Below are 21,695 nucleotides of genomic sequence, written 5' to 3' on the forward strand. Positions count from 1 at the left end.
TCTCTTTCTTGCTTTCACCTTCCATTACAAAAAGCTATTGTTCTCTTTTCTGAACCAAACTAATCAACCATGGCTGCTGAAGTTGTTGCTGGAGCTTTCCTCACGGTTTCGCTGGAAGTGCTTTCGGGTAGGATCCGTTCGATCATGGACTTTGTTGGTCGGAACAAAGTTGATGCTCGGCTGCTCGAAAAGTTGGACACCACGTTACTCTCTGTTAAAGGGGTCCTGAATGATGCCGAGAAGAAGCAAGTCAGTGACTCAAACGTCAGAAAGTGGATTCAAAAGCTTAACGATGCGGTCCACAACGCCGAAGACTTGGTGGATGAGATTAACACTGAAGCTTTGCGATGCGAGATTGAAGGTAGTCAGTCTCAGTCTTCTAGAACCGGTGCAATGTTGTTCAAGGTACGCAACTTCATCTCGTCTAGACTAAACGTTAAGGATGTAGAACAGAGGATAAACAACATCCTTAACACACTTAAATATATTGTGGACCAAAAGCAAGATCTTGGTTTGAGTGAAGTTGGTGCTCAACCTATCACATCTTTTCGAAGATCGTGTGCAACTGCTTGGGTGGAAGAATCTGATATCTGTGGGAGGGATGCTGATAAGCAAGCCGTCATTGATTTTTTGTTATCTGATGAGGTTGATGGTGATAAATTATCTGTGCTTCCCATTGTAGGGATGGGTGGGATGGGCAAGACCACCCTTGCCCAGCTTGTTTACAAGGAAGTTGATGATAAGGTCATGGAGAAACCTTTTAACGTTAAAGCATGGATTACGGTGTCTGAAGAATCTGATGTGTTGACGTTGACAAAAAAAATTTATGAGGAGGTTGCTAATTCATCAAGTTCTACAGTCGATGAAGCATTTAAACTTCAACTTAAATTGAAGGAGTTTTTAAATGGCAAAAAATTCCTCTTGGTTCTTGACGATGTGTGGAACGTGGATCATAAACGGTGGTGTGACTTGAAAAGTTCATTTGAATCTACCGCACATGGAAGCAAGATCATTGTCACAACACGCAGTGCTAAAGTTGCATCCGATTTGGGTACTCTCCCCAAGCATGATTTGCAAATAATACCAGAGGAAGATTGTTGGAAATTGTTTAAAAAGCATGCCTTTGGTAATGTAGAGGCCAGTGTTGATCGAGAGTTGGAAGAAATTGGTAGAAAAATTGTCCAAAAATGCAATGGTCTTCCCTTAGCGGTCAAATCACTTGGTAGCCTTTTGCACTCTGTACAAGATCTCAAAGATTGGAAAAAGGTACTAAATAACGATATATGGAATTTGCGTGAGGACAATATTCTTCCAGCATTATGGCTGAGCTACTATTATTTACCCCCTTATTTGAAGCGATGCTTTGCTTACTGCTCCATTTTCCCCAAAGATCAAATTAATAAGAAACATTTGATTTTGCAGTGGATGGCACAAGATCTCATGCAACCCCAGAAAACAAAGACACTAGAAGAGGTTGGAGAAGAATATATCGAAGATCTTGTATCTAGATCATTTTTCAAATATTGTAGCTGGCCTGAAGGTTCCATCACCATGCAAGATCTTGTGAATGATTTGGCAATGTTTGCATCGGGAGAATGTTGTTTGAGGTTAACAGATAAGTCCTCGGATGTTCTTATAAGGAATGCTCGTCATATCTCATCTTTGGCATGCCATACCATTGATGAAAAGATATTAAAGGATTTGTATGAAAACAAAGTATTGCGCACTCTACTGAATTTGGAGATGCATAATGTCGAACATTTGCGATCAATGCAATTTTTAAGAGTGCTTTCTTTCCCTCCACAAAACGAGATGGAGTTATTAAATTCAATCTGCAATTTGAAGCTCTTGAGATATTTGGATTTATCTTTTTCTAAACTTGAAGAAATACCTGATAAAATTGGTACTCTATATAATTTGCAGACATTATTGTTAACTGATTGTTATGGGCTTACTTCGTTGCCTTATTCAATTGGCAATTTGAAGCATCTAAGGTATTTGGACTTAAGTTGGACTTCAATTGAAAAGTTACCTGACACAATATGCCAATTGCACGAGTTGCATACGCTGATATTGTATGGATGTACGAAACTTACTCAGTTATCAATCAACAATGCAACTGATCTTATCAATCTGCGTTGTCTCGACATTAGTCTGACAGGTGTACGAGAGCTGCCACGTCAAATGTCCAAATTGGAAAATCTGCAAAAGTTAACAAAGTTTGTTGTAGGCAAAGATAGCGGATCCAATATTAAAGAGTTGGGCAAGCTTAATGATCTACATGGTGATTTTGGTATTGAAGGACTTGAGAATGTTGTAAATGTTGAAGATGCTTGGGAGGCAAATTTGATAGATAAAAAGCATATTACAAAATTGAAATTAAAATGGAATGGTGATATTGGCGGTTCAGTTGAAGCCCGGGTGGTTCTTGATGGACTCCGACCTCATCCAGATCTTAAAACACTAAGCATTTACAATTATGGAGGTAAAGCGTTCTCGCATTGGGTTGGAAGTCCTTCATTTTCCTGTATGAAAGAGGTGCATCTTATCGATTGTAAAAACTGTTTCATGTTGCCTCCACTGGGACAGCTACCTTCGCTGGAATGCTTCTGATTAGGGGATTGGATAAGGTGGTGAGGACAGGGGATGAATTTTATAGTGACGGTTCTGTGATCACTAAGCCATTCAAGTCTTTGAAAACATTATACTTTTCAAGAATGGAAGAGTGGAAAGAGTGGGCATTCGTAGAAGCGGAGGATGGAGGAGTTTTCACAAACTTGGCGGAGCTTCGGTTGTGGGATTGTCCGAAGCTAAAAGGGGCATCATGCTTACCTGATTATCTTCCATACCTGGAAACTCTTGATATAGAAGGTACAGGTCACCACCTGGTGGCTTCACTCTCAAACTGTCAAAAAATGAAGACATTTCCAAACTGAAATCTGAGAATGCTCACATTTCCAAACTGGTGGCTTCACTCTCAAACTGTCAAAAAATGAGGTACATTGCCATCCACTATACAAAAGATTAAAATTAGGGAATGCCCTGAAATTAGGGATGGCCATCAAATTTAAAATCACTTAAAATTACGGATTGTCGGCACAGCATGCAGTGGAATCTGAGAATGCTCACCTCCCTTACATCCTTAAAAATCGATTCCATAAAAGAAGAAATGGTCTCCGTTTAGGCATATCCAAAGGAGGAAGGGCAACTTCCCACCACTCTTACTTCTCTTTCGCTTGATGGTCTCAAAAAACTGAAATCCCTGAATGGCAGCGCCCTTCACCACCTCACCTCCCTTCAATGTTTGTACATTGCATTTTGCGATGAGATCCAGTGCTTGCCACAACAAGGGCTGCCCACCACTTCACTTCTCTTCGGCTATCTTTTCTTCCCAAACTGAAATCCCTAAACGGAGACACATTTCGACATCTCACCTCCCTTAAGCAATTGACCATTTCTGATTGCGAACAGCTCCAGTGCTTGCCACAAGAAAGGCTGCCCGAGTCTCTTTCCGAGTTGGAGATCTGCCAATGTCCATTGCTAGAGCCACGGTGCGAGAGGGGGATAGGGGAAGATTGGCCTTACATCTGTCACATCACTCGCATAGTCATAGGTTGGAACGACATTTGATTAATAATGTCCGCTCTTTCAAAGGAAAAAAAAAAAAAAAAAAAAAGGAAATAGCAGGTATTTCTTTTTTACAATCAGGTTCATATTATGGTTTTATTTATTTATTTAATTTATTTTTCCATGATGATCATCATCAAGCAAGATGTTTCCCTGTTTTTCATACGATGTATTGGTCTTATATACATGCTCTGTTTTAAGTTCTAGTTACGATTGGTGTTATATATATACGATGTCTTCCTTTAGTAAAGATTGGTCTCATTGTCATTGTAGGTGGCTCAAATTTTCTCATCCAAAAACCACAACTGAGTAAGATTCTCTTTCTCTTTTGCTTTATATTATATCTACTCATTTAATATGGAGTTTATTTTGTCTACTTTTACTTGAGCATTTCAGTCTTCAGCTATTTGATCCCTACTACCGGAGACTTTTTGATGCTTGAAAAGTGATTTTGGGATTTGAATCCTTATTCCAACAAAGCATCACACTTCATTGCTTGCAGTTTCACCCATATGGTTGTTGCAGCCTCATCAGATCCATGCTTTTCACTGATATTGCTTTTAGCCCCCCCTGCATAACCCATTTTGGATAATTTAAAGGAGTTTTAAAGCATATCACAAGAACCTATGCACTAGGAATTCGAATATATCGACAGCTCTGTTTCTCTGTCTGTTGCACTCTTCCTTTCCCATACTAAACTTTTGTTGCAACTAGCATCTCCTCATTGAATTAATTGTTTACTCCATCTTTATTAGAGTTTTAATCTGCCATATGATATATAGTCCTTCTTGGTGCCTCTTTCTTTGACAGGGTTATCACCATTTCTTTTTCCCCTTTTGTACAACCTTCATTGATCATATTCATTAAATTAATTTGTTGATTCATAACCTTTTTGATAGCCTCTTCTTTCTATCTGTCTGAGGCAATGCCTTGTATAAAGGCTTGAATAGCGCTCATGCACAGTCTTGGCCTGACTAACTGAATCCTTTATTTTTGTCCTTCTATATTAAGTTGTTGTGTGCTTCCTGTGAATCAAATAGTTAGGTGAGGTTGTGCTTGTGTTGATTTATAAATTACCTTCTTTTCAGGATGGCAAAGACAATTATTGATGCTACTTTGAGACTTAGCCTTGATGATTCACCAGCAGTTTGGCTGCTGCTGCTCTTTTCTATGTCTTGACAAATGATGTAAGTTGCAAAGCTCATATGTTTAATGAATCTTCAACAAAATGATGAGTAATTTCAGCTTGTGGAAACATAATAAGATGCAATTCTTTCCTGTAAAGCGAGTTTCAATGGTCTGTTTAGACTTTTAAAATGCAGGGGGTCTAATACACATCATGCCTGTTTCATGAGTATATGAATTTTTTGTTTGCAATTAATTTCACTATATATGTATGTATTTGTGTAAATGGGTACTTGTCTATATAGAAGATAATCATAAAAGTCTGCTTTCTTTCAGGGCCAAGATGATCACCTTTTGGAATCGCCCAATTGCATTCAGTTTCTAATTAGGTTGTTGAAACCAATCATCTCTACTGCCATCGTAGACAAAGTACCAAAAATATCTTCTAGGTATATCGCTGCACATGGTTGCTCACACCTTCTAAGGTTCATGAGATTATTGTACGTTGCAAGGAAATAAAACCAAGCTGTGGGGATGAAAGTAGAGCAGTAAAGCCAGATTTATGCCTAAAATGGATTGCTCTGCTGACTGTGGAGAAAGCTTGCTTAACCACTATTTCTCTTGAAGGTTTGTGCAGTATTGCAGCTGATTATTTTCTTGTTCTATTGCATATAACCATGGACTACAAACATTTATCTTATTTATGCGAATGAATAATTTATCACATGTGGAATACTCATTTTATTGTTGTAATAGCATGGAGATTCATAATCAGTATTATTGTCCATATGATTTCAACGTGGTACTGTTGTTCATTAAGTGCTTGTCAAACTTAAAGATTTTGCATATTGCATGTCATTATAGAAGTCCCTGTACTGCTTTTCAGTTTTCTAAATCATCTTGGTCAGTCTGATACATTTTAGCGAAAATTGTTTCTGCTGTTGCAAGTTATGGTCATAAATTGCAAGTTCCTTAATACTTTTATCTTTCATCTTTTTGATGACGAATTTTCAAGGGACTTTCTTTTATTTTGGGTTGGCATGAATAGCTATACTTTTTTTTCCATATTTGCAGTCAAAATATTTATGTTATTTTCCGTTCTTCCATGCTGATTCCCCTTTGGCTTTCTTTCTGGATTGTGTCATTTCAGAAACAACTGGTACAGTGAGGAAAACTGAGGGCAATTTTAAGGATAAGTTACAAGAGCTTGGAGGTCTTGATGCTGTTTTTGAGGTTTGCCATAAGCAGTCATTCAGATATGGAAGTGTGAGCCTGTAGATTTGTTTTTATCTCATTGTACATTTCATTAATATTAAAAAGAAGGCACATAAATGGAAGGATATTGAGCAATCAATACTAATTAACTACTTGTGAAAGTTTATCATTTACATTTCACTTGTTCATTGTATAAAATATAAATATCTATGGTTTAACCCATATAGTGGGAAGTTAACAATGATGATAACATGATGCTCTACTTGCATTCATCATACGGTGCTCTTGTTTTCTTTTACATTATGGCAAACACACAGAACAACACCTATGGATATTAGTTTGTTATTAATAATTGTGCATGCAGCAGTGGTTTTTCGGTGCTACTGGGCTGAGCAATTTAACGGTCCGTTGGATTAAAATTTCACCTCAGCCATATATTTATCAGTTGTTTACTTAATTATTATTTATTCAGAAATGCAGTCATATATTTAAATTATTTGGGATTTATGGTAAATTAACACACTTTAAACTGATATCACACGTATTCTTTTTTCCCTCTGAAAGCATTTGCTTTATGTCCTCCATCTGGTTTCGAATTATATTTTTGATTTGAAGTACTTGGTTGTTGTTTAATGAAGATGTCTCTTTTAATGCACCTATTTACAGGGTTGCATGGTCCATGGAAAGTAGCTCGCCTCTTACCAGGGATACAAAAGTTGACAAGGATATGCGGCGCTTGACTCTGCCTTTGAAATGCTTGAACATCATGGAAATTGCCAATTTCTTAAGTAAAGATAGTTAGGTATATTGAATTTTGATAGTTAGGTATATTGAATTTCGACATGGGTTCTCTCCTTTCTGTCCGATTTTGATAAGATTATTTTGGCTTCTTCCTCTATCATGTTAATGTGTAAAACATATTTTTGCTTTCTGGCCTTGAACGAAAACTTAAATGCAAGGGAAACAATTGTAACAGAGTCATTTGCTTGGAATGAAAGGAAACAAGCATTGTATCTTCATGAAACTTAAATGCCATAAAGATCCTCTCAGGCAGCTAATGCCTAATGATTCATGTTTTTATTCAAAATCTGGTTGCAGTTTGATAATTTATGGTCTTGATTTCAAGCTCTTTATTTGCTTTAAAATTCATCTGATGCATCCAATAATGAGAACTCTTGTAATCACTCTGATGGCTCTGGCGATGCTACTGAAATGGCTTTGGCTTTAGTTGCAGACTACAAAGGTAAGTGATAGGATAATTGGCAGGGAATATTGTTATTGCTTTCAAATCTGGTATGGTGGTAAACATTGAATTTCTAATTAGATTATTCTACTTATTGCTGCAGGGGAAAACAATGAGACCTTATTCATTAATTCTTCTAAGAACTACATAGCTGTTAATGAAGAAGGCTCCAGTCTTCTTTCTGGCTTTCTTCTCACCGTTGTTAAGGTAATTGTTTGATCAAATATGTTTTGATATATTTTTCTCTTTTGCAGTTTTCACGTTTAATTCCATGCAGTACTAAAGATTGACGTGGTACTATATCAATGTCAATAATTTAAGCTAATGGGAACTGGATCCAATCATGTACATGAAGCTAGTACAAAAGATACTTAAATACAAGTAAGACTCCCCCTCAGTTTAAGGTCCTTCCAACAATAAGATGGAAAAATGAGTCTTAGACATGTGATCTTGTCTTAAAAACCTGAAATCCCTGAATGGCAGTGCCCTTCAATACCTCACCTCCCTTCAATCTTTGTTTGTTATAGGATGCAATCAGATCCAGTGCTTGCCACAACAAGGGGGCTGCCCACCACTCTCACTTCTCTTCGTCTATAGTCTCTTCCAAACCTGAAATCCATTAACGGAGACACATTTTGACATCTAGCCTCCCATCAAAAATTGAGCATCAATGAATGTCATCTGCTTAAGCAGCGGTGCCAGAGAGGGATAGGGGTTATTATTTCTTTTCTACGATCTTTTACATGTTATGGTTTTATTTATTTATTTATTTTCTCTATGATAATCATCATCAAGCAAGATGTTTCCCTGTTTTCCTTATGTTGTGTTCCTTTACTAAAGATTGGTCTTATATGCATGCTTTGTTTGTCATTGTAGGTGGCTCAAATTTTCTAATCCAAAAACCACAAGAAGTAGGATTCTTGTTCTCATTTGCTTTAAGTAAATGTAATTATATATACTCAGACATAATGTTCAATACCCATTTAAATGGAGGTGCATTTCCTCTAATTTATGTATCTTTTGTTCTCTGTCATACAGTCCTGGACAATAGAGAAAAAGAAATTGCATTAACTTTTTTTATTCTGTTTTTGGTATGTTACAATCCCTTTTCTTCCCTATTTTAACTCACCTGTCATAAGCTTTCATTTCCAACTTGTCTCCACTGATAAAAGCATAGTTTCGTGATTCCCAGTAGCTGATTCAACAAGATCCATTTCATATCGGCAAGCCTTCTTGGTTTTGAAACAAAGTTCCAGCTGCACTTGACCATTTCACTTCAGGTATTTCATCCCTACTACCACAGACTCTCTGATTGTTTGAGAAGTTGTCTAACAAACTTCATTCCTTGCATTCCCACCACATGGTTGTTGCAGTCTCATCGGATCCCTGCTTTTCACTGATATTCAACATGTGGCTATGATATATTGCTTTCAGCATCCTCTAAATAACCCATTTTGTATGGCATGTTTAAATTTTGAAAGGACTTTCTTAATCCTCACAAAAAACCAAGTTCACCATGAGAGGACGAAATATATAGACCTAAGGTTTGCACTTTTCTAGTGGTGAAGTTGATAAAGGAACAGTTGTGCTTGAGGAGTTTTTATTGGAGGACTGCACCTGGCATGCTACCAAGTCACTCCCAGTTATTTAGTTCAAGCACTGCTTAAATTTGCTAAATATAAATAAAGCCTGAAAATTAGTGTGAGAATTCTGTTTTTTTCTTTCTTTTTTCCTTTTTTATTTTTTATTTTTTTTAATTTTTATTTTATTTATTTATTTTTTTTTCTCCTCTCCTTTGAAGTTGATCAAAGTTGGAAATTAGCAAAAGAAGGTGGAAAATTGTTAGCTTGTGTTTTATTATTGGGTTTACAGAACTCAGCGTTTCTAGCAAGTGGGTCTTATATCACTTACTGGTTTGGAGATAGCTAATGTTGTAGCTATTAAAATATTGGCTATTGGGTTTATACTATAAATGAGTTGGTGCTGTCTTTTGATGGGTGTGAAGTTAGTTCCTTTATATATTAGATATGGTTTTGCTTTCTGGCTGTATCGTCAACTTAGCAAGTATAAGAGATGTAATCCTTTTCAGTTTCAGCGAGAAAATCTGAAGTAAACAGAGGGAGTCAAAGATAAAATCATGGGATTTTCTTGGGAAACACTTCTGAGTGTTAATATATCTTGAGTTTGAGTGTATGAGCTGTAAGCGTGAGTTTGTAGAGGTGTTTCCTGGTCAATGGAACCAGCATTCTCCTTGGACAGTGGATGTAGGCTACAATCTGCCTGAACCACTATCCCACCCCCCCCCCCCCCCCCCCCCCCCCCCCCCCCCCCTCTCTCTCTCTTCTATCTCTCTCTATTTTTTATAGTTATTGCTCTGTTTTTGGCCACATTTTCTGGTTTATAATGTGTACGTGTTTTTCATGTTTAGTAGTCTGGATGGTTTATAGCAGTACATATACAGCTCCTCCAATCTAAGACTGGAGTTTTCTTTAGGAATTTAAGGGATATTTAAAGCATATGACAGCAAGCCTTTGTGGTAAATTTGTGGTAAAGGTACTGCAACTCGTAATATTACTGCAGCTATTTGTAAGATATGTTTCTCAGTATCTTGCACCCTTTGTTTCTCTTATTACACTTTGATTGCAACTATCATTTCCTCAAAAAATTAATTATTTACTCACCCTTTGATGAAGTTTTAATCTGCCATATGATAGTCCTGTTTATCTGGTGCCTCTTTCCTTTTATCAAATCTCGCTGTTGCTTACTGATCCCTTTACAAATCTACTTCTAGATTTTTTACTTGCAATCTAAACATTAATATATCTTAATTTTTTTCTAATTACTTAATGAAATTCTTGACAGGGTTATTGTTTGTGCTTCACACTTTGTCTGGATTGAATGGTGTCATTTACCTCATTCCGCTATTGCTGGTCTCAACAATTACAAATTTCCAACCAATGGCAGTTTCTCATCAAGTCTAGTACTTTCTTGATTGTTTATTAAATTTGACTATTGGAGTATCTGCAGCATACCAACATAGAACTTAAACTTCCAACGCGCTATCTCAGAGTTTCTTTATTTGTTTTTCTTCCTTTTTATGGACAGACAATGGAGGTATACACATATTCACTGCTTTTTTCCTGTAATACAGTCTCAGATTTTTTTTTTTTCAAATTTTTTGAGTATCCATTTTAGAAGTAAAGCCTGCTTTATTCTATAATTATCAACAAGTATTATCTTTTTTTTCTGGGTAAAAAGTTCTAAAGGGTTATTTAGTATTTTCAAGACAAAAGTAAATTGGAATTCAGGCACCACTTTGTGCTGATATATTTGTATAAGAGAAAAAATTAACAGAAACCATGAGTTACTTTGTTTTTTTATTTATCACTAGATTATTCCTTTTCTCTTTATTAATGCTTACAAATTAGACATTTTACTTAATGGGATTAAATGAATAAAGTGAAAAATATAAATGCAAATTGACCTTTCTTTCATCCCCTCTTTCTCCCTTTTCCGTTGCCACGGTCTTGAAAGCTCAATGAAGGTTGTTTCTTGCAGCCTAGATAGTTCTACATCGCCTTTGGCATGACACTCAAAACGCTTGCAAGCGCTTGGCAAACCTTCCCAGCCCTCTCTGCCAACTTCCCAAATCTCCACGTTGAGTTCATCTCTGATGGCTTGCTGGATGATTATTGTGTCCTCACTGAGAATCAGAGAAGTGTGTTGGGATGAAGAAATCAAACTAAGCTGCATGTCAAAGGATTATCTTACTTTTGCCATATTTAAGTTGCAGAGTAGTTGAGTAGCTAGATGCAGGGGAATTGTAGATGTTTCCTTGGATTCAAGCGGTGTGTCGTCTACCAGATTTCAGTATAGCTGATATCAACAATGACAAGCTTCTCAATATGGCTTTTTCTCATTCGTGTAGCACTTTCTTGATTGTTTATTAAATTCGAGATTGAACTATCTTCAGCGCACTAGCACAACATTCTAGCATATTGTATTGGTAAAAGAAATTAATTGTGCAATCAGCAAACTGCAAGAATTGTTGCATGTTGCCTTCGCTGGGGTAGCTATTAAATGTTGAATGCCATATGATTTGAGGATTTCATATGGTGGAGATTATATGGTGAATATGCCTTCAAATTTAGTTCTAGCCGTAAACTCTCGTTTTCCTTTACATGTTTAAAAGTATATTCATCCCCTTAATAAAAAAGATTCAACTGAGTTTATATTAAAAATATTGACTTTATGAGTTAATAAACATCAAAATAACTAGAAAATCATCAAACAAAAACACAACTATAATTAGATAACAGCAAAATATTTAGAATGCTAGGACAAACAATGGAGGCCATACTCATTTACTGCTTTTTCATGTAGTATAGCAGAGAGATTTTGTGAGCAGAGTTTCAGACTTTCTGAATATCCTTTTTCAATTATTAAATGTTTTATTTTACAGCCAAAAACTTCTAACTGAGGGTTATTTGGTGTTTTTGTCACAAAATAAAATTGAAAAATGGCATCACGTACCTTGTGCTGTTATCTTGTGTAAGAGCAAAATGTATCTTAAGAGTAACTCAATAAGCTTGATGTTATCTTCTAATTAAGGATTGATGACCGCTGTGAAGATTGAATTCCTGTTGGACTAAATAATGCTCCCAGTGATGGAGAGCTATCACAAATGGCACAAAGTTCTTCTTTGTATGTCATCCAACTTTGATGCGCATCACACAGCTTCTCATTAAAAGACTCAAAAGGTCCCCTTTCATGAGTAAGAACAGTTCCTATACCAACCATTGATGCATCGGTTTCTACCGCAAAGCACTTTTTCAAAGTTAGGTAAAGCCATAACAGGGGCCAAAATCAGGTTTTTTTCCTGATTAAGTTGAGTCTCTCATATTGCTCTTGTTCCCACTTGAATTTCTCTTTTTTCACACACTCGGTCAGATGAGCTATAATGGTACTAAAACCCTTATAAATCTTTGGTAAACTATAAGAGCATGAAAACTTCTCAATTTGGTAGCTGACTTAGGAGCTGTCCAATACAACTTATTGTATCTCACAAGGCTTGCAAAACTTGCTTCAGGGGCTGCAAATGTTCTCGTATGCACCTGCTATACATCAGTACATGGACGAAATATAAATGTTCTTGTAAAGACATAAATGTTCTCTTTGCCTTTGTGTATGGCCTCTTTATCAAATTGAAAAGGCCCTCCTGGCTACACATATGACAAGCTTCCATTCCTACAACATCACAATAATTCTCATCAGCATGGTGTGGTACCTTACAAAGTTCAGTCACTTTAGCTTTTTCTCCTTTCTTAATCGACCCAATCTTATAGGGCCATGGATGCCCAGAGATCTACACCTCGAGACAATGTTCTCACAACTACCACTATTTGTTTATTATACCATCAAACACCCTTTTGTTAATAGCTCAGTGAGCCCTGAAAATAGTATGTTTTGGTTTGCCACCACAAAGCCAAGCTTCAACCTCTTCATCAGATTCAGATGCAGCTTGTTGATGGTAAAGATTGTGAGTAATATTTTCATATTCAGTATGTGAGAGTTCAGATTCCATCAAAAATGATTCTGCTTGATTCAACAGCCTACCACCAATCATTATGTGCCACCTGTTTCGCGGAGAGGAGAAATTTTAGAAAATGAAAAATAATACTAATATTAGATTTTAAAATTTAGAGTTCTTTTCAGTTCTTTCATTCATTTATTATAATTTATAACAAAAATTATTTTTTATTCAACAAAAGATTATAACATTTTTAAATTTTTATTTTTATTTTTAAATTTATATTCTCTTAACATAATCTTAAAGCTTTAATATCCAAGTCGAATTTTTTAACATGGTTTTGTATGAAAAATATAATTTACTTTCTTTTTACTTCTTTTCATTTATTTATTGAAAAAAAAAAATTTATCACAAAAAAAAATTATAACATCTTTATATCTTGTGTTTAATTAATATTTTTTTTAAATCAATTTTCAAATTTAATATTCAGTTCATTTTTTTTTTAAACATGGTTTTGTATGAAAAATATAATTTTGAAAATCTCATAGATTGTAAGATTTTTAAAATTTAAAATTTTTTGTAAAAAAAATTTCAACGTTTTTTAATTATTTTTATCAAATTTTTTATTTTATAAATAAAATTTATTATATTTTTAAATAATTAGTAATTGAAAATATTTTTATCTTAAAAAAAAATTTTTTTTTTTGCATCTGAATTCCCATAACCATGTTAAAATTTGCACTTCAATCCTTCCGAAATCCCATAACCATGTTAAAATCTGCAATTCAATCCTTCCAACTCAATGGAATTTTCGATGGAAAATGCAAATGGGAAAAGGACTAACAATGCAAAAGAAGCAAAATTTACGGGAGGAAAATGCCTAAAAAAAAAAAAAAAAAAAAAAAAAAAAGAGAAACGATCATAGCTAAGTGTGCAAAACAAGCTAAAAATAAAGAACTACTAGTACAAAAAAATCCTAAAATTTAAAAAAGATATTTCAGTACATTTAGTTAGATAGAATTATATATATATAATTGTTATGGTAGTACAACTAGAATTTTTCATTTATTTTTCATATAAAAACTACTAATAAAAAATTATTTGAAACTTTTTCAACATAAATATGAAATTGGAAAATGCACTTTAATAGTAACCATGAGCTGAGCTAGTAAGTCCTACATAAAAAAATATTATATATTCAATTATGAGTAAAATATGACATTACATCATTTATATAGAAGTAAAAATTAATCGTCCACAGTCATATATACAATTTGATCATCCATTATTGTTTCTTAAGAAATTTTCCAACGACTTGTTTTAGCCTCACTAATTCAAAATAACATGATGGAATTGGAGTCATTATCTAAACTTAGTAAAATAAATAAAATATCTCCAACAGTAATATACTTAATTAATTTTCAGGCCAAATTTGGCATTTTTCACCCAACATCAATGTTCTCTACACTATTTTTGTGTGTGTTTTATCCAGATGGATGTCATGAGGGCGAAACCAAGATTGTATAGGTGGGGGCCAAAATTTACCTACAACTTTTCATATAAAAAACCATATATATTTAAAATTAAATAATTATTAAAAATAATATATTATTCAATTTTTATAACAAAAAATTATATTAATAACTATCATGATGTTCCAATTCAATTATTAGAAAAATGTTCATAAATCAAAATATAATTCTAGGTTTTCCTAAATCACAAAAATCACTATAATTGAATTAACACTAAATTTGTTATATTATACAAACAAATCTAAAGACATTTTTTTGATATTTGTCATTATGTAAATAATCAGATTGATCTCTATATCAAATTCTACAAACTTTAAAATATAAACAAAACATATTATGATTAGGCTTATGAATCATAAATTAATAAAAGAAAAATAAAACTTACTTGGTCTCCTTATATATAACTAACTGAAAAACTTCAATTTGTTTATGTTTCTTGTTATTGACCTTGTAGAGTAGTATTTTAGAGGGAAAATAGGTTCCAATTTTTGCATGGACAGATTGATTAGGCTAGATTAAGTAAATAAGATGTGGTCCTTTGGGATAGCTCAGTTCGCTATTTGCATGGACAAAAGTTTAGATTGATCAGGTTAGATTAAATAAATTAGATGTGGTCCCTTTTGGAATAGTTCAGTTGGCAATTATCATTGATGATAACTTTCATATTTTAGGTTCAACGCATTGGGGACGAAATACCCTTTTCCAATTTATCCCCAAAAAGAAAAAAAGTGTGATGTATAGAAATTTATAACTCATAAGGAAAAACTTATAAATTAATAACTAATTATAACTTGTGTTAGATGTTTAAGAATTTATAAACTCTATTAAGGCAAAATAAATTGATTTATAAAGTCTTAAGACAAGCAAATTTGTTTGATAGTTAGTGTTATTATTATTACTATTATTTTTTGGACAAAGACTGCTAGCTATAATTTTTTTTTTTGTTGTGGGCCGGGGAGGGAGGGGGGTGGGGGTGGTGGTGGTGGGTGCATATTTAATTATTATGTTTGAATGTTATACTTGATATTATATGATATATATATATATATATATATTAAAAGTTTTATCCCAAAAAAAAAAAAAATTAAAAGGTTTGGGGGGCCATGGCCATTCCCTAGTCTTAATGTAAATCCATCCGTGGTTATCATATCATTATTGTAGTTTTGGCTGTGGATGCATGGCCTCGTCTACTTGCTCACCAAGCCTCATAAGAACAATTAAACCACAAATTTACTTCTGCCATAACCATGATCATCTTTCTCTCTCTATACATATACATACATACATATATATAGTTTAAAAGTTTACATGTAAAGTGTTTGATACGTAAACTAGAATGGGAATAATGTTATGGTCTGGATCGGTCTTTTTTGTACGGTAATATTGCATAATTGCATTGATATCTTGCTCTATAATCCCCTTCACACTTATCTCTTAGCTTAATAGTAATGAGGCAGAGCCACATTGACAAAGCATAACAATTGTACACTTCAATAAGTGATTTAAACTAAAAATCTAATTGAAAAAAATGGTAGCCCCTAAACACTTATCATATCACCGTATCTCTTATATATCTAAAAAATATAGTTTAAAGAATATTAAATCCATGTGTGTGTGTGTATATATATATATGAAATTGCTATTATAGATGAAGTTGTCAACCACTTAGTGGCAACAACCCATCGATCACCATTCAATGTGCGTGACCATATATGTTATGAGTATATATAAATATATATGAGTATATATAACTATATATATATATATATATATATATATGCACCACGCGGGTGGTGGAGGGAAATATAACGATGGCCAATAATATTGCATCAATTTTTTTCCATTTTGCTACAAAAGATGTTGAGTATAAAGGTTAGTAACCTAATTATTTGTTAATAACAGTATATGGCTATTCAGATTAATTAATTAATCTGTTTAAGCTAATTTGTTAAGTGCAGAAATTGATTTTGAAATTGCTGCAGGTTATACAATACCAAAAATTGAAGTTTGATTCTATAGGTTTGATACCTCTATATAAACCCTGAAAATTTCGAGGATTCTATGTGCTTTAACCCAGATAGATGGAATGTGAGTCCAATTATTTTATATCTATGCTTTTTTTGAAGTGTCATGGGATATGGGAAAACATGTTTTCAACATAAAATGGAAAAATATTGACAAGTCAAGCATTAATTAAGAGTATAATCTTAATTAATGATTCAAAATTAAAATTCTAATTGAGTAAATGACAACCTGTCATATCAATATCAAATATATCTAATATAAAGTGGGAATTATGTTTTTTGCAATATTAAATATATATAGGACTAGTTCTCATGTAGGACATAGAAAATCATCAAGACCTTCATTATCAATTTTTATATTACTTCAAAACTGATATCTACATCAAGTTTCATTTTACCCTTCTAAAATTTTAACATTTTATTATACTTATATAAATCCAAAAAAACATTTTTAAATTTTAGCTTTAACATCAATCTAAGAACTAATGTTAAAAGTCATGATAGAAAGATGATTGTGTATATATATATATATATATATAATTTTAGGTTAATTGAACTTTGGTACTATTAACTTATAAAATTTTGTGCTTTAAACCCTTAACTTTTAAAAGTAAAAAATTTAGGTTCTTAATTTTTCAATTTGTTATAGATTTATCCTTTTTTTTTTTTTGTTTTAGACAAACAAATTGGCCATAATTTTGTCCAAAAACTTGAAGCAAAGTTTATAAAGAAAAAGATTAAGACATTAATCAAATAAAAGAAAGCAACTTCTTGGATGAAATTATTATCAATTTGTTTAGCCAATTGGAAGTTGAATTAATCTGTAACAAATTGATAAATTAAAAGCCTAAATCGTTATTTTTGAAAATCGAAGATTTTAATCACAAAATTCTGAAAATTGAGGTAAAGTGCAACTAACCCTAAAATTTTGTTATAAAATACATGTACACACACACATATATATATATATATATCAAATGCTTGAATGCGTGGTTATACATAATTCACTACATTTTACATGTAATCCTAAGTGTACCCATTTGACCATATGGGTGTAGACATTTTACACAACAATACTATATATATTTACATTGGCCAGGTAATTGGGGGGGGGGGGGGGGGGGGGGGGGGGGGGGGGGGGTGGTGGGTTTCGGTAGTTGTCAGGATCCGTCCAAAATTCTTCACCGGAACCCTAGACAAGTCCTGATCCCAGGGAAATCCTACCGAACCTTCCAATGGAAAATCCGGCAGAACCTCCCTTAAGGGTTGGACTTACCACAAATTTCCTACACTGAAAACACACTTCTATATACATCCTCTTATTCCTCCCACATTACTACAATTTAATTGTCAGGACCCGTCCAGAATTCCTTCCCCGGAACCCTAGACAAGCCCTGATCCCAGGGAAACCCTACTGCACCCTCCAATGGAAAATCCGACAGAGCCTCCCCTAAGGGATTTACTTACCGCAAATTACCTGCATTGAAAACACACTTCTATACTCATCCCTTATTCCTCCCACAAACTACAAATTGTTCCACAAATTTCAGCACTTCAAAAGAAAACAGCAGCAACCCAGTGCATAAAAACAACTACACATCCAATACAGTATACAGAGCATTATACAGATAAATGTGGAATTTAAAAAATGACAGATAAAGAAACAATACAAGTTCAAGAGGAAAAAGGGAAGAAAAACTTCTTGAACCTTCGGCAACGAACTGAGACGTTGGGCTCGCCCCGGACAATCAATGTCTCCAACCTGGACCTAGGGGAACGGAATTTAAGAGTGTGAGATGCTAATCATCTCAGTGAGTAACCCTATCTATTGTACACCTTTAATATTAATAATACAAAAATAAAGGAATTTAATTAACCAGTACCGAATAATTAAATAATAAATAAATAAACAATTGAAGTAATACTTTCTCTCAAAACCCTCACTATTCACTCCGTTGGAAATGTTCCCCTTTTAAAACATTTTCACAAAACCCGATATTCGTACTTCCCGAAAACCAATGAACCAAATAATTTAATAAACAACAAATAAACAAATAAATACCCCAGATATAAATAAACTGCAATAAATTATAATAAATACTTTCAGAACACCTTTAGGGTTTAAAACATTATTTGCAATTTACACCGACGCACCACACCATATACCGGTGATGCCCTCCGATACCTAGCGTCCCGAGCACCGACTGGCGGGGGGGTTAAAGAGAGAAACCTGCAACCGGCACTTTGGCGTCCCGACAGTACCTCTGCTGAAACCATCACCCGGCCAAGGAGGAGGGCGGCTGTAGCCAATAACAAACTTACCTGCCCACGGTCCAATGGCAACTCACGGGTGAAGTAATAACCGCGCGCTAAACCACATAATAACCGCGCGCTACCACGTGTCCATACACCATACACCAGAACACCAATACTGTATGAGTGCGTCTAAAATAAACATTAATAACCAACCGTACCGTTTTCCAAAATTACCGTGGGAAATACATTAAATTCTCACACTTACCATCCCACATATTTTTATTTAATAAACCGGTACGAAACATTGATAACCAACAAACCATAATTTTCTCGAAGTATGAGATGCAACCATAAAAATACCACGGGCATAATTTATAAAATTTAAACAAATATTTTCGTAAAATATTTAACCCAACTATGCCCGAAAAATTAATACTGAAAACCACGTACAAATACTACCGAAATACACTTTGCTCATACATAATAAATAAATTAAACCACAATAAAACCACAGATAAACCACACCACATGAGCATAAATTTAAATATCAATTTAAATACCAATTAAACATAATTAATTGCCCAAAATAATTTTTGAAGGTGGGTCACTCACTTGGAGCACGCAATTAAACTATGATCCACCATGGGATCAATTTCACGACTCACCGGTGCTCCTAGAACAAAATTCACAGACAGTCAAATAAATTTATATTTTAATCGGGTAAATAATACCCGGTACCCGGGGGGTCAAACACAAACTTTAACCAAAATGGTCGAATAATATACCGAATCGAAGCTTGAGTGACGAGGATTACAAATCCGGTCTCCATCGACCCCAATTCCGCCGGAGGTGGCCGGAATTTGGCCGGAAAGCTTCGGCCGGTTTTAAACTTGAGGGATCTTTCAAACGGTGGGGATTTTAGGCAAACTAACCCCGGAAATGGACTCAGAGGGGTCAAAAATGGTGGGATAGAGGTATGGGTCGGGCTGGGTTGGTCGGAAACGGCGAGAATCGCCGGAAAAATTTCACCTCGCTGCCGCGACTTCGCCGGCCCGATCTGGGTGCGTCCGGCGGCGGCTGGCCGGGAAATTTGGTGGCCGAGGTCGCGAGGTGGTGGGCTTGGACGGTGGCCAGCGCGTGTAGCATTCCGGCGACTGAAATCCGATCAAAACGCCGGTCAACAGAGAGAGGGTGAGAGAGTCAAAGGAGAGAGAGAGGGAGAAAATTTTCTGCATTTTGTCTCACGGGCTCGGGGAAGAAGGGAAGGAAAGGGAAAGGAAAAAAAAAGAAAAAAAGAAAAAAGGAAAGTGTTTTCCCACGTGGGGAAAAGAAAAGAAAAAGAAAAAGAAAAAGAAAAGAAAAAGGAAAAGAAAAAGAAATAAAATAAAAATAATTAAATAATAATATTATTATTTAAAATAATAATAAAATTAATTTGATTTTACACATGGGTGACATGTGGATTCTCAACATGGTGACACATGGTCACCTTCATTGAGTCACACGTGGCACATCGTTACGCGTTTAAAAATAATATTAAAATAATACGGTGTTTGAAAAACTCTGCAGGTCCATAACTTTCAAACCACATGTCCAAATCGGACGTGCCGCTAGTCTACGGACTCGTATCGACGAGCACTTCACAATCATGCATGAGTCAAAGCTCAACCTTGCATGAATAAAAAGTCAACTCCGGCACCCCTTGGACAGTTTGGACCTCAACTTGTTTTGCTCAAAACTTTCAAACCGTAGCTCCGTTTTCAACGTGCTACCAGTCTACAAACTCGTGCCAACGTGTACTTCGTAACAGTACCTCAGTCAACCTAGAATTCCAATCGGGTCAAAAAGTCAACTTTTGACCCCTTCGGTCAACGGTCAACAGTCAACCTCGGTCAACGTGCAAAAATTCTGACATGGTTCGGGACGGGGTGTTACATTAATTTCACAAATTTGCAGCACTCCAAAATAATAACTAGGAAATCAGTGCATAATTAATAACTAAATGTCCAATACAGTATACAGAGCATTATATAAATAAATGTGGAATTAATACAATGGCAGATGAAGCAATACAAGATGGAGAGGAAAAAGGGAATAAATGCTTCTTGGACTTTCGGCAATGAACTGAGACGTCGGGCTCGTCCCGGACGATCAACGTCTCCCAATCCTTGACCTAGGGGAACGGAATTTAAAAATATGAGATGCTAATCATCTCAGTGAGTGACCCTATCTACTGTACAGTTATAAAGTAACGATAATCACAGTGCATTTGATTAATTAAGAATAAATAAATAAATAATAATAATTAATTAAAAATAATATTTTCTCTCAAAACCCTCACGATTCACTTGGTTGGAAAGGTTTCCCTTTTAAAATATTTTCGCAAAACTCAATCTTTTATGTCCCGAAAATCAAAGAATAATTAATTTAATAAATAATTAAACAATCCAAATACCAATAAAATGTAATGAAATATAATAAAATAAATTTGGAATACTTGCATTAAAGAAATATAACATAACGGAAAAACTTTCAATATATCTAATTCATAAAATTTGATTTAATCAATCAAAATAAAGAATGCCAAAAAAAATGTAATTTAAATAATTGATTAGATGGTAACGCAAATAAAATACATTTAATTTAAATACGATTTTAAAACCTTTAGGGTTTGAAATTTCTATCTGAAAATTTATACTTGACGCACCACACCATATACTACTGATGCCCTCCGATACCCAGCGTCCCGAGTACCGTCTGACGGGGGGGTTAAAGAGAGAAACTTGCATACGATCGCTTCGGCGTCCCGACAGCGCCGCTGTTGAAACCGTCATCCCGGCCACGGACGGGGGCGGCTGATGCACATTACATAAAACTGGCCTGCCCTCGGTCCAATGGCAACTCACTGGAGACATTATAACTTACGCACTCATCCACATATACAGTACACAACACCAGTACTGTATGAGTGCGTCTAAAATAGATAACCAAATTTTATTACAAAAACATACGTAATTTTTCCAAAATTCACCGTTGGAATTATACCACTTTTCAAATTCACATCCCACATTTTTTTCTTTAATATCACCAGCATGAATACTTCGATAATATATATAATTTCCTCATATCACAAAATCCGTCAA

At 34.7% G+C, this 21,695-nt stretch overlaps 1 protein-coding gene across 1 annotated transcript in view; it reads left to right on the forward strand.

The window, feature by feature from the left end:
- Positions 1-21,695, forward strand: part of LOC112489221 (putative disease resistance RPP13-like protein 1) — a 50,817-nt gene continuing 29,122 nt past the window's right edge. The window contains exon 1 of the mRNA XM_060814234.1: positions 1-2,877. Coding sequence (XP_060670217.1) covers positions 70-2,613 — 2,544 coding nt within the window. The 5' untranslated portion in view covers positions 1-69 and the 3' untranslated portion in view covers positions 2,614-2,877. The remainder of the gene's footprint in view (positions 2,878-21,695) is intronic.

Source organism: Ziziphus jujuba, chromosome 2 (assembly GCF_031755915.1).
Source record: "Ziziphus jujuba cultivar Dongzao chromosome 2, ASM3175591v1".
NCBI lineage: Eukaryota > Viridiplantae > Streptophyta > Magnoliopsida > Rosales > Rhamnaceae > Ziziphus > Ziziphus jujuba.